Raw genomic sequence first — 13355 nt, forward strand, 5'->3', positions numbered from 1 at the left:
GATAGTTCCAGGAGGGTCACGACTGAATTGTCCGTCTGGTGGGCGACGCGGTCGCTATTAGTGGAAAGCGGTCGATCGCACGCCGGTGGGCGCGAATTCGTAACGATATATAAACGAGGTGAGTCAATGAGGTCAATGGTACCATATGTAAAAGGTACATTTTATGAATGCAAACAAAAAAAATCAGTAAAACATCCCAAAATGTAGTGCAAATCAGCTGATTTGTGAGCAACTCTTATGGGATGTTGCTCAGCTTACTCTGCCACGATGCACATTGCAGTTGGATACTTTATGTCTTCCTCTGAAAAGCAGTTCAGCCGAACTTAGGAGAAGGGGTTGTGGAAATGAGAGGAGGGGGATGGGAAGGAAGAGAGGATCAGAGAAGTTGGGATGAGGAAAGCTGGGGGGTTGGGAACAAGGAGAGCTGGGGAGTTGGGAGAACATTGCAAGAAGAGAGGGGATGAGAATGGGTCGGTGGAAGCTGGGACGGGAATGGGGAAGGTAAGTTTGGAGGGGGGTTCTGAGCGAGGACGCAGATCAAGGTGTTCGGTATAAGCGCGGACGATTTGCAAATTGACGTCTCGATTAAAAAAAGAATAATTAAAAAAAAGAGTAAAAAAAAAAATAAGTAAAATAAAAAAAAGTGAAAAAAAAAAGAGTAAAAAATAAATAAATAAGAGTATAAATAAATAAAGTAAAAACCACACCAGCTCCACGAACGTGGTTGAATCGGACCACGCCTGGAGCAATAAAACGAGACACTACAAGTCGAGACCATTCATTCCGCGCTGGCACCAAGATGCTGCTTCTGAATGTGCACGGCGCGAAATCCGCGGTCCAACCTCAACGCAGTCTGTCCCACGAGGAGGGGTCCCTTTAATCTCCCAACGACCGTCCCCAACCACCTCCAGGGAGACAAACTTACAGGACAAATGGCTTTCAATAATTATTTAAATATTGTCCAATCGCGGATTACGATGTGACGTACAATTTGCGAGTGAATGGTGGCGCAACGAATGCGCCTTGGTTTAAAAAAAAAAAAAAAAAAACAAGGTGAACGACGTGACGTCACGCGCGCTTCGTTTTCGACGCCCCAAAACGCGACACGCCCCCGTCTGACGTCATGGCTTAAGGCGGAGCATCCCGTGCGCCGTCAGAATCGTATCGTATCGTATCGTCTCGTGTCGTGTCCGCGCCTCCACTCGGCGTTCCGTTGTACGGTCCATGCGCAGCGATCTTGTCGTGCCCACATCGTCCTGCGTCCTCGGGAAGCTTCGTTTGGCTGCATGGAGACGGGAGCTAAGTGGTTCCCGCGTGGTCGCGCCACGACCATTCTCATCGCGATGGTCTTGCTCGCAGGGAGCGCTTGGGACTCCGAGGCGCGCAAGAGTGAGTAGTGACCGCGGGGGGTGGGGCGGACATCGGAACGGAGAAACAAGTCGGTAGAGACGGCAAGGTGTGTAATCTTGGCAGCGGGGAGGAAGGTTCCAGGTATCCTTCCTTAATGGTCATGTGATCATGTCCCTTGGCACCTTCCTCCCCCAAACCCCGACACCACCACCACCACCACCTCCTCCTTTGAATGTGATGCTCGCTTTGTCAGCTGAGCCGCCGGGGGCGTCAATCGCCACCTTCTCGGTCTCGATGGCACCGCGATCTGCGCTAACTTTGGGCTTCCCAATCGGATGCTCTGATGGGTCTGTCCGTATTGTGACGTCACGGGAGTGTGAGGTCGTCGTCCCTGACATGTGAGAGTCCGTTGAAAGATTCAAAAGATCCCCTGCATGACCCGCTGCGCAAAGGCGTCTGATTTAAAGGGTGTTGGGGGGGTCATTTCATGGTGCGTGCTGCAGATGTTCTGGAGGCCAATAAAGGTCATGGCGCCTTGCGGAGGAATCCGTCGTGGCCGGCCTTTTGATCCGTTAACAGTACAAGGGTATCAGGTGTACACCACACAATGAGTGCGTGGGAATCACGGGGGGGGGGGGGAGCAGACCGGTGGAGCAGGTAGATCAACCCCCCCCCCACCGAGGAGGTCGTTCGTGAGCCAGTTGGGTTTTTTTCCCTGACTATCCTGACCTGAAGATTTTAATCAAAATCCTTGATTGCTGCCATTAGTTTATATTTGAACCCACGACCTATGAGATCCCAGTGTGGTGTTCTCATGACCACGAGGCCACCGTTGACTTGAAGACCTTGAGGGTAACACGTAATACCCCCTGACCTGTCCACCGTAGTCAGGTCGTTGCGATCCGTGCATTTTGGGCCTGGGTTCGAATCCTGTCCCAGCTATTAACTCTCATCCTGGTGTTTCACAGGCAGGATGATTCATTGGTGTGTGTGTGTGTGTGTGTGTGTGTGTGTGTGTGTGTGTGTGTGTGTGTGTGTGTGTGTGTGTGTGTGTGTGTCTGTGTGTCTGTGTGTGTGTCTGTGTGTCTGTGTGTCTGTGTGTGTGTGTGTGTGTGTGTGTGTGTGTGTGTGTGTGTGTGTGTGTGTGCGTGCGTGCGCGCGCGTGTGCCATCGCTCCGGTGGATGGTAAACTGGGCGTCTCGTCTGCCAGCAATAGTTTGTGCATGTTAAAGATCTCACGGTGTCCTTTTGTGAAGAGTAGGTGAGCTATCGCCGGCACCCTGAACAAATTACAAATTCCTTCCCTGACTTCCTAAGCTGGAGTGACAACCCGACAAGGATTATAGTCTTGGGACTCGAGGAATTGCTTGGCAGCACCAACGCTCTGCCGAGGGCATGGTACATGATCATGATGATGATCATGATGATGATCATGATGATCGGGTGGGTGTTCAAAAAGTTATCAGAACTAAAAAGTTATCAGAGGAGTAGTCACTAGTGCCAAGGTTTTTTTTTTGTTGTTTTTTTTCAACAAACAGGTATATAAATGGTCATAAAATTACTAATCATATTTATTTTGATGTAAAATAAATAATGTTGACCTTTGTTTTATAAATAACGTCCTGTTCTGATAACTTTCTGAACACCAGAGGTCTTGCCCATCTTTCATGAGTTGAGGCACGAACGACTCAGAGCTGTCCAGCAGGTAGAGGTTCTGCTCGGACGTTTTGACCCCCAAGTGGTCTTTATGACGAGTTTTATGTCCAGGATGAAGACCTCTCGGCGGTCCAAACATTCCTCCACAGGCCGTGCCTGCTGGTGCCTTGAGTTTATTTTTATTTTTATTTTGGATCATTCCAATTATGACCAGTCTTTTCAAACTCTCCGGGTCTTTATTTGGAATGTACATGATTAAACTGTTCCAGCAGCGTGGGCTTTGTGTTACAGCCACCGGGGAGAATCCACAAATACTTTGTGCCATTAACCATAACACGGTAAAACTGATTGGTGTGGAGAGACCTTCTTCAATGGGTCACTCGATTGTTTGCCCGACTTGCCATTAGCGGCCATGGGAAGCGGGAGCAAAGGATTGATGTCTCGTTAAAGTGTGTGGAATCGAGAAGGCATTCCCTCTGTGTGTCTCCCTCTCTCCTCTCTCCTCTCTCCGTTGTGTGTCTCTGTCTCTGTCTCTCCTCTCTCCCCTCTCTCCCCTCTCTCTGTCTCTCTGTCTCTCTGTCTCTCTGTCTCTCTGTCTCTCTGTCTCTCTGTCTCTCTGTCTCTCTCTGTCTCTCTGTCTCTCTGTCTCTCTGTCTCTCTGTCTCTCTGTCTCTCTGTCTCTCTGTCTCTCTCTCTCTGTCTCTCTGTCTCTCTGTCTCTCTGTCTCTCTGTCTCTCTGTCTCTCTCTGTCTCTCTGTCTCTCTCTCTGTCTCTCTGTCTCTCTGTCTCTTTCTCTCCTCTCTCTGTTATCTCTCTCTCTCTCTCTCTCTCTGTCTCTCTCTGTGTCTCTCTCTCTCTCTCTCTCTCTCTCTCTCTCTCTCTCTCTCTCTCTCTCTCTCTCTCTCTCTCTCTCTCTCTCTCTCTGTCTCTGTCTCTGTCTCTCTCTCTGTCTCTGTCTCTGTCTCTGTCTCTGTCTCTGTCTCTGTCTCTGTCTCTGTCTCTGTCTCTGTCTCTGTCTCTGTCTCTGTCTCTGTCTCTGTCTCTGTCTCTGTCTCTGTCTCTGTCTCTGTCTCTGTCTCTGTCTCTCTCTCTCTCTCTCTCTCGCTCTCTCTCTCTGTCTCTCTCTCGCTCTCTCTCTCTGTCTCGCTCTCTCTCTCTCTCTCGCTCTCTCTCTCTCTCTCTCTCTCTCTCTCTCTCTCTCTCTCTCTCTCTCTCTCTCTCTCTCTCTCTCTCCTCTCTCTCCTCTCTCTCCTCTCTCTGTTGTCTCTCTCTCTCTCTTTTTCTCTCTTTTTCTCTTTTTCTCTCTTGTCTATTTCTGTCTGTCTGTCTCTCTGTCTCTTTCTCGCTTGTGTGTGTGTGTGTGTGTGTGTGTGTGTGTGTGTGTGTGTGTGTGTGTGTGTGTGTGTGTGTGTGTGTGTCGTCAGTTCATGTGATTACTCTACCCTTTACACACTCCAAGGGTTTGTGTCTCTCTTTTGTTCTCTCCAGGCATCACCTGCTCCACAGGGTTCACCCTTCTCTGATAGTTTCCATTATTCTGTTGGATTCCTTTTTTTTTTCTGTCACATCCGTTTTGATTATTCCCAACTGTATGAACATGATAGTTCAGCAGTTATCCAATTATGAATTATTTAATTTAGCAATTGCTTTTGTAGGTGATGATGTCATCTGTGACCAAAAGTGAAAGTCCTTGATGGTAAGCCAGAGTCAGCTGCCATGGTTTGCACCATGTTTAAATGACACTTGTGTAACAATCTTCAGCCTTTCCAATTATTGATGGATGTCTTGGTGACGTCATCGAGAGTGATGATTAACATTTTATGGACAGTGAGGGAACTTGATTGGCATGTTTGATGTTCATAGTGTTGATTTATCCATAGATTATATTCCCTGAAATTGCTCTGAGTTTCCCTTTTAATCCATGACAACCTCAGTACCTTGCGGAGCTGATTTTGCCATAAACGTACCACTCGACTCGACAGCGGCAGCACCATACTGTTGATGTTTTATAGCATTTCAATCCTCATGAAGATCCCCATCCCTTTTTGATGAAACAGGAGTTGAACAAAAAATCATCGACGGGGCAATGAGGACTTAAAAAAAAAAAGATGTATACATGTATTATTTCTGATCTATAAAGGTCATAGATGAGCTTGTATGCAACAACGATGGCAGGAGATGACGGACACACAAACAAGATCTATAGAAATCGAGCCTGGATCCCAGGTATCGCGAACCAGGTGCACAAATAGGAATGCCAATGAGGCTAACCCATTTTGCTTTTATTTTATTATAACCTGAAAGCACGGAAGCTTGAAGATATTAATTATTTTTCGCCCCTCATCAAAGTGGCTCCTAGTGCTTTTAAGTCTCCAAAGTCAAAGTATTCTCAAAGGGTTTTACCCGAGCGGTTCAAAGAGCTTATAAAATGCTCTCGCTGGGAATCGCTAAAACCACCCTGCAACACACCGCAATTTCCTAATGCCTTTTCACACTGTGGCTCGGTAGAGCCGCCTTTCACTGGAATACCAGGTGGTCCAGCACACGTCATCGGTGAAATGGTCCTCTGTTTCGCTGGAAATCTTACAGATTGTGCGGTAAAGTGTACAAAATAATTCTAATGTTCCAAAAGCTATATGCGGAGATTTTGCATTTCTAAAATCCATTCGATACTTACTCAGAAGCGAGGTGTCACATCACGCAGGGAAATGGTGGGAAGGCATATTTGCACTTCCACGGCCGTTGTTTACGTCAGATGTGAATTTCCTGACCAAGAGAAAAAAAAGGACATGACCTGTACTTTATTTTCTCCATGGGGATGTCGCATTTGGTGGCTTCTGGGTTTTTTTTAATGACAGTTGGAGTCTTGAGAGCACATCGAGTTAATATGTCCTTAAAATGGTCGTGCTGATCTCGGGAAGATGCAAAACGAATCTACATGGCCATCTCTCTTATGAGCGAAGCGGATCGTTGAATAGAGATTGCCTTGATTTCAGACCGTCATAAATCTTGAATCCAAAGTTTTCCAATCTTCTCTTGCAGGTGGAATACTCATGGAAGAGCAAGGTAGATCTGACGAAATGAAGGGAATGAATGAACAAGATAAGAGGAAAGGGAGGGGAGGAAATGCTGAAAGTAGCAAGTTAGATGGTTAGGTTAATGGAAGTAAAAAATATCATGGGACAGGATTGGGGATGACGAGATGGCAGTGCATTGCTTTCTTGAAGGTCCGTAGATGGAAGGGTGGGACAGAACAGCCTCTGCAAGGCGGTTCCATAGATGTGGGGGAAGCGAGGAATAAAACAGTTGAGGTGTGCAGACAGCCTGTATTTTGGAAGGGGTTACTTGAAGAATGCATACATCCTGGAGTAGATTGGGAGGATGGAGAGCAGAGGGAGCAACATTGGAAAAGAGGCGTTAAAAATCCTCGACCACCGACCTGCCTGCGATGTGAAAGCAGCAGATCTTGTGCTTCAGCCTCATCGCGGGAGATTCCAATCATTTTGAGAGCTTCAGATTTCACAGAATCCAAGAAACACTGATGTGATCCTGAGGCACGAGACTATAGCAGAGAGCTGTAATCCACTGAGCTACCATCAAAGGCCTTGTAAAGTCTCGGTAACCCTGATTACCTCCACCACCAAAGATAGAAGGAGGTAATGTTTTCACCCATGTCTGTCTGTCTGTTTGTCTGTTTGTGTGCACAGGATATCTCAAAAAGTTGTGGCTGGATTTGGATGAAATTTGATGGAGAGATTGGGTGTGTGACAAGGATGAACGATTAGATTTTTTTTGAAGATCCAGATCCGGATCCGGCTACTCGAACTTTTCAAGTTTTTCTTCACCATTGAGAGACAGGGCCAAATCGATATATAGCACGATATCTCAAAAAGTTGTTGACGGATTTGGACAAAACCTGATGTACACTTTGGGTGTGTGACGAGGAAGAGTTGATTCAATTTTGGTGAAGATCTGAATCGGGATAAACCGATGTAAAGCATGATATCTCAAAAAGTTGTGGATGGATTCGGACAAAACTTGGTGGACAGGTTGGGTGTGTGACGATGAATTGATTTGATTTTGGTGAAGATCCAAATCCAGATTCGGATATGAGAATTAAAAAAAAAAAAATTTCAGTGATTCTTCACCATTGAGAGATTTGCACAAAAATGATTTCGAGCATGATATTTCAAAAATGGATTGGGCCCGATATGTTCGAGTAGATCAAGCATTACGTGGCAGCGGTATGCGCTCTACCGAGTGCCCTTCTAGTTTTTTTTTTAATGAAAGACTTGAACTGATGGTGGATGTCCATTTTGTGGCTCTATTAGGAGGTCAGTTTTACGATGTTGTCGGTCCAGGAAAGGTCACGGCTGATGGTGAGGCCGAGAACTTCAAGAGACTGAGCCTCTTCCAGTGGATGATAAAGGGAATAGATTGTTGGGTTCATTTGATGATCCTTCTGGAACTATTGGATGCGACTGTGAAATTTCCCAGGATTGAAGGACTGTCTACTATTTTCAGATCAGCAGAGACAATTGCAGCAGCTCTCTGCCTCACAGACGTATAGGGAACTCTGTGGAGTCATTTGCATCAAGGAAGAGAGTTTTTTTTTTTAGAGCATCAGAGATGGTGTTTATAGAGATGACGAACAAAACTGGGCCCCAAATACTGCCTTGGAGAACTCCAGCCTCCACTGGAAGAGGGTTCCATTGATGGAACCACATTGACTAAGTGAGTGAAATCAGAAATCCAGGAATGAAGGCAGCCCTCTGTGCTCTCGGCAGAGAGCTTGTCAAGCAAAGCAGGATGCCAAACTGTATCAAAGGCCTGAGATATGTCCATTGAGATGGTCCTAACCTCTTATTTGAGATTGAGGACATGCAATCAGTGCTGACAGGAGCAGAAGCATGTTCAGAGTTTAGTGACTGGGGTGGAATCCAAACTCATGGTCAGATATCAGGTTGTTTGAAACATGAAAGACTTGATATCAGCAGCAGTGATGGATTCCTGACTTTTCTTGTAATTGGAAGCAAGTTGGAAGGTTCTGTTTGTGTACCCTTGTTCTGGACAGAAGTGATGTTTGCTAACTTCCAGGCAGAGGCGATGCGGCCAAAGTAGAAGGGTAGACTGAATAGAGCAAACAGAAAGGAAGCAAGAGCAGAAGAGCATGATTTGAGAATGTGGGCACTATTGCCATCTGGCCCCATCACTGTTCTGTGGTCCCCGCTACCTGTAGTTGTGGGCCCTCCCACCTCACCACATACAATTGTGACGGTCGCCTGACACGTGTCGTGATTGTGGACTCCACACCATTTGCAGTTTTGAGCCCCCCCCCCCACTTCTGCCTGCAGTTTTTAATCCCCCCTTTCCCCAGCAGTTTTATACTCCCCCTCGCCCTCCTTTTGTCTGCAGTTTTGCCCACACCTGCAGTTGTGTCTCCCTTGCCATCTAAAGTTGTGTGTCTGCTCCCCACTGCCTGAATTATAGATCCCCACCCCACCCCTTGAAGCAGTGGTGTCGCACCCTGCTTCCTTAAGTAGTGGGCCCCGATACCCACCACCTGAAGTGGTAGACCCCATCCCCACCCCCTTAAGTAGTGGGCCCACATCCCTGCCACCTGAAGTTGGGGGCCCCCACCCTCACCGCCTGCAGTTGTGGCCTTTCACTGCAATCCACAATTGTACCTCCCTCCCCCACAATCTGCAGTTGCACCCCCCCTAAACCTCCATAGCTTGCAGTTGTATCCCCTCCCCAGCCTATCTGCTCTACAAATTAATAGATAACTGCCGCACGGTTATAACAGGTTGCCTTGTCATCAAAGTATTTTTATTGCCATTTCAGGGTTCTCACCCTCTTACCTCTGCCGAATATTGTCGCTGCATTTCATTGTAACACGAGTTTGGTGTTTTCTCCATTACATTTAATCTCCGGTTGGTTATAATCAGCGTTCAAGCTCGTGCAAAGTGATGTCCTGAAAGCTGTGTCGTGAGTTTCTGGGAGGGGGCCCCGAACACCAATTCGGTAATTGAGCGCCTCTCGTTCCTGTGTCTGGCAGTAACATGATTTTTCACATTTGCATGTTAATGATTGAGATTAATAGCACTCTCAGCTATACACACACGTGCGACTGAAGGTTGGACAGGCTGTGCTTTATTCTCTCTGCGTGTCGGTGCTCTATTTTATGGCACCCTTGGCACAAGTAATCGTGTCTCCCCGAGTGCCAGATTCCCTGTGCTCACAATTCTCTTGCACTAATATTATAACAGATTACAGAACACGGATGGTTCACCGGTAGTGGTGATGCTCTGGTGTGCGATTCTGCCTTGAGTGGCATTCTCACAACGACTCGCAAATGCCTTATTCGCAAGACGTTCTTCCTTTCAGGTAATTATTGGGCACTTATCATTCCAAGAAGCATGTCCAAAATAAGCATTCAGTGTTTTGATTTCAGTCCAAACAGTCCGTGCTCACAGGTTCTTGAAGTAATGAGCTCGTTTTTAACATCTGGGTGTAAAGTGTATTCGCCGAGCTGTGAATGGTTTTTAGTTCGCCTGTTCGAACAACAGAGAGCTGTAGCGATACCCCCGGCGTGAGCGTGAAAATGTTAAAGTTTTTGGTGCAAGTTATTTTTTTCCTTTCTAATGTTTTTATCTACCACACTATTTTTTATACGCCCGATAGATATATAGATATATATATATAGATATATATATATATATATATATATATATATATATATATATATATATATATATATATATATATCAGGGCGTATAATGTCCATCCGTTCCTGTCCGCACTCGAACTCCCAAAGTTTTCAACTTTGACGTTTCATATTTGGTACATAGGTACAGACTGTGGAGACGGTGTGTCGCGACATACGTTCGTCATCTAAAGTGGTTGCCATGGCAACCAGGATGATGTTTTCCATGTAGTAGCACAATTCTGTATATACCTTCTTGTTCGGGTGGATATTGTGCTCACTTGCGCTCTTGTTACTGATTACAATATACAAATACATGTATTGCTTTAAAATTATTTGGATCAGACTTCACTGCAATGCTTTATAAAAAATATTAATTATTAGACTCGTCTTTTAAAAACGATAAATGTATAAACAGGCGAGCATTGGGTGGCTTTGACACCAACTCTGGTTTTGCTTGCGTTGAGATCTTTTGGATGCTTGGTGTTGGCTTAATGGCTACGGTGCTGGGCTTGGAATCCTAGGATCCTGAGTTCAAATCCCACTTGGCTGTTGAATTAATACCAGGTGGGGTTGACTCTGCCTGTCATCCTTCCGAGGTTGGCAAAGTGAGTGCCAGCTTGCTGGTATCCTGTGTTGGAGTGGTGACCCGTCCAGGATTGTGTCCAATAGCCAAGGAGACTGCTTAGGCAGCACCAACACTCTGCACAGAGTGTGGTTCCAATGGATGGATGAATGGATGGAGATCTTTGGGGTGACTTGCAAGATTGATCTTTTCTTTTAATTTTTTTTTTCTAATCATGAAGTCATTCCATGGAGATGCATGAAAATTTAAGCTTCGATAATTCCACTCCAAGGAGTTGGTGCATAGGTAGTGCATGAGCTTTTGAACTGTCGAACGTGTGTTCAATTCCCGACACGACTCCATATACCGTCAGATTGGTGATTTGTGTGTAGGGCATTGCATCGCATCATGCGCCATCCCTCGAATGGACATGAAGCCGGGTGTCCCGTCTGTCAGCATTAGTTTGTGGACAATAGAGATCCCGCAGTGTCTTATGATGAACAGTGGGTGAGTTATTGCTGATATCCTGAACAAATTACAAATTGTGTACAAATCACCCTCAGTTTAACGTGAGGCCTGACCCACCGGTTCATGAAAGAGTTTGGCCAAAAACTATCCACCGCTGACCTCACAAGAAGTTGAGGATATTTGAGGGTTGTTCAAGGAGCAGAATTAGTCGTTGTACAAGAATCCCAATGTTTTTATTTTCCTTCACATGGCAACACCAGTGGCATTTGCAGATTTTTACCTTCACCATTGAAGGTGGATGGAGGTTATGTTTTCACCCCTGTCTGCCTGTGAACAGGATATCTCAAAAAGTTGTTGAATTCAGACAAAATTTGGTGGAGAGGTTGGGTGTGTGACAAGGAGGAAATGATTCGATTTTCTTGAGGAGTTGGATGCATATCTGGATACAACAAGGACAAATGTGTCCAAGAGCGGCGTCCTAAAGGTTTTGTCTTCACCAGAAGAAGAAGAAGAACAAGAAGAAGACGAGGAAGAAGAAGAAGAAGAAGAAAAAAGAAAGAAAAGAAAAAACAACAACAACTTCCAATATTTCGTCACGTGCCTTGATTAAGCCAATAGCGAGACTCGTCATAGTGTATTTACGTATTTACGAAATATAGTGTATTTACGAAATTACAATACATTAAGTGGAATAATCTTTAAATAGTAACGTGAACTTTTCGAAACTTTAAAACAAATGTCCGAATATATTTAAAAGTTCATGATAGACGCTCTCAAAAGGCACCCTCAATGCGAGGATGTGTACAAGTGTTTAGTATTTAAGGAGATCCGGATCCTGTATATAAAAGAGCCGAGTCCTAAAAGTTTTGTCTTCACCAGAAGAAGAAGAAGAACGCCGAGCTCTCTTAGAGCCACATTCGCTACGCGAGACGCGGCTAAAATTATTTTGGATTCTTCACCATTGAGAGATCGGGCCAAATACAATATACAACATGATATATCTCAAAACATTACGGACAGATTCAGACAAAACTTGGTGGACAGGTTGGGTGTTTGAACAGGACAAAGAAATTTTATTTTGGTGAAGATCCAAATGTGGATCCGGATCCGATAATATTTTTTTTTTCATAGTATTCTTCACCATTGAGAGATGGGGTTAAAAACGATAAATGGGACGATATTTCAAAAAGTTGTTGCCGACCTTTGACAAAACGAAGTGGATGTGTTGGTGAGATGACAAGAATTGGCCAATTCGATTTTGTTTCAGGTCCGGATCTAGATCTGATTCGACCTATCAGTGGGATACAAAACGTAAATTGTTCAGCCTGGCAGAGGTATGCGCTCTACCTGGTGCCGTTCTAATTAAGTTTTGTTTTTGTCAAGCTTTAAAAAAATAATTGCATCTTCTGTGAAGCCATGGTAATTCCTGTGATCTCACAGTGGAAACCGAGCTTTTATAGAATGGTCTTGTGTGGTCATGCTTTGTGGTTGCGTCTGCCAAAAGTACGTGCACAACTCGCAACAAGCCACCGCAATTATTCCATCTGGACAATCAGTTAATGTCTCCAAGTTATCATCATAACTGTCATGAAGTGGTACCCATTTATTTTGGCTTCCTGGTAATCACGCGGTCAAAATAATTACCGTACTTGTAATTGCAACCACTGTTTTACTGTTCGCTCAGATGTTTCCAGATGCAATCGCCATATTGTGCTGACTGCCATGCCATCCCAGCAGGAAGCTTTGAGTTGGACCTTTTACTGCTGTGTAACTTCCAATAACAAGAAATGCATTTGGCACCAAGGAAACCTCATGCCTTAATGAGCTTGGTTTAAAAATATACCTTAAAATGTCATAACCTACCTGCTTTGATATGCCGGTGGTGTAGCAATGTAAAAACGAGTGAACAGGTTGATCTGCGGACTTCTACTCTTCGGCTCAGTGGTATGTTTAACCGTTTGGAGCTCATCCCAGGTTGTAATAACGGTTCCCTTGTAATGCTCACCGTTGCACGTGTAATGTAAAGTGACAGTTCACAGCTCTGCTCTTTATCCTTTGGCCTTGGTCCCTCTCTTTCATATGCTTTGGTGAGTTGGTGTGAAAATTTTGTTGACTCCCCTCCCCCCCCCCCCCCCCATTTGAGGTCCTGATGGCTGATACATGGATAAATAACCTTACTCGGTTAAGCAGCTTGTGATGTGTTTGATGTGCAGTTATTTCTGGGAAAGCAGTAATATAGTTATTTTTGAGGATGTTAACGACACCGCTGCCGGTACAGAATGTGTTTCTCAAGCTCGTCTGATTGCTATTTTAAAGGGTTTTTGGTTAAATATCTTCGCTATGTTGGTTTTCATCCTGTGTTAACATTTCTCACTATATGTAAAAGCCAAGCTGTGGTGGAGTTCCATGTAAATGATGATGTTCCATGATGGCACGGCAGTCAACACAATACAGAAATTCCGTCTGGCATCATCGGAGCAAACAGTAAAACGGCAGTTGTAATTACAAGTACGGCAATTATTTTGACTGCGTGATGGCCAGGAAGCCAAAATACATTCGCATCACTTTGTCGAAATAACCCCTAAAACAACAATCTGCCTAGATAGTGAT

General features: G+C 45.1%; 1 protein-coding gene across 1 annotated transcript in view; it reads left to right on the plus strand.

Annotated features, from left to right (window-relative positions):
• The first annotated feature begins 1128 nt into the window (after window positions 1–1128).
• The window catches only part of CLSTN1 (calsyntenin 1), a 197785-nt gene continuing 185558 nt past the window's right edge, over window positions 1129–13355 (plus strand). The window contains exon 1 of the mRNA XM_085899036.1: window positions 1129–1389. Within this exon, the coding sequence (XP_085755162.1) occupies window positions 1287–1389 (103 nt within the window). The 5' untranslated portion in view covers window positions 1129–1286. The remainder of the gene's footprint in view (window positions 1390–13355) is intronic.

Source organism: Eptatretus burgeri, chromosome 10, assembly GCF_056783735.1.
Source record: "Eptatretus burgeri isolate ZD-2024b chromosome 10, Ebu_testis_v1, whole genome shotgun sequence".
Lineage (NCBI taxonomy): Eukaryota > Metazoa > Chordata > Myxini > Myxiniformes > Myxinidae > Eptatretus > Eptatretus burgeri.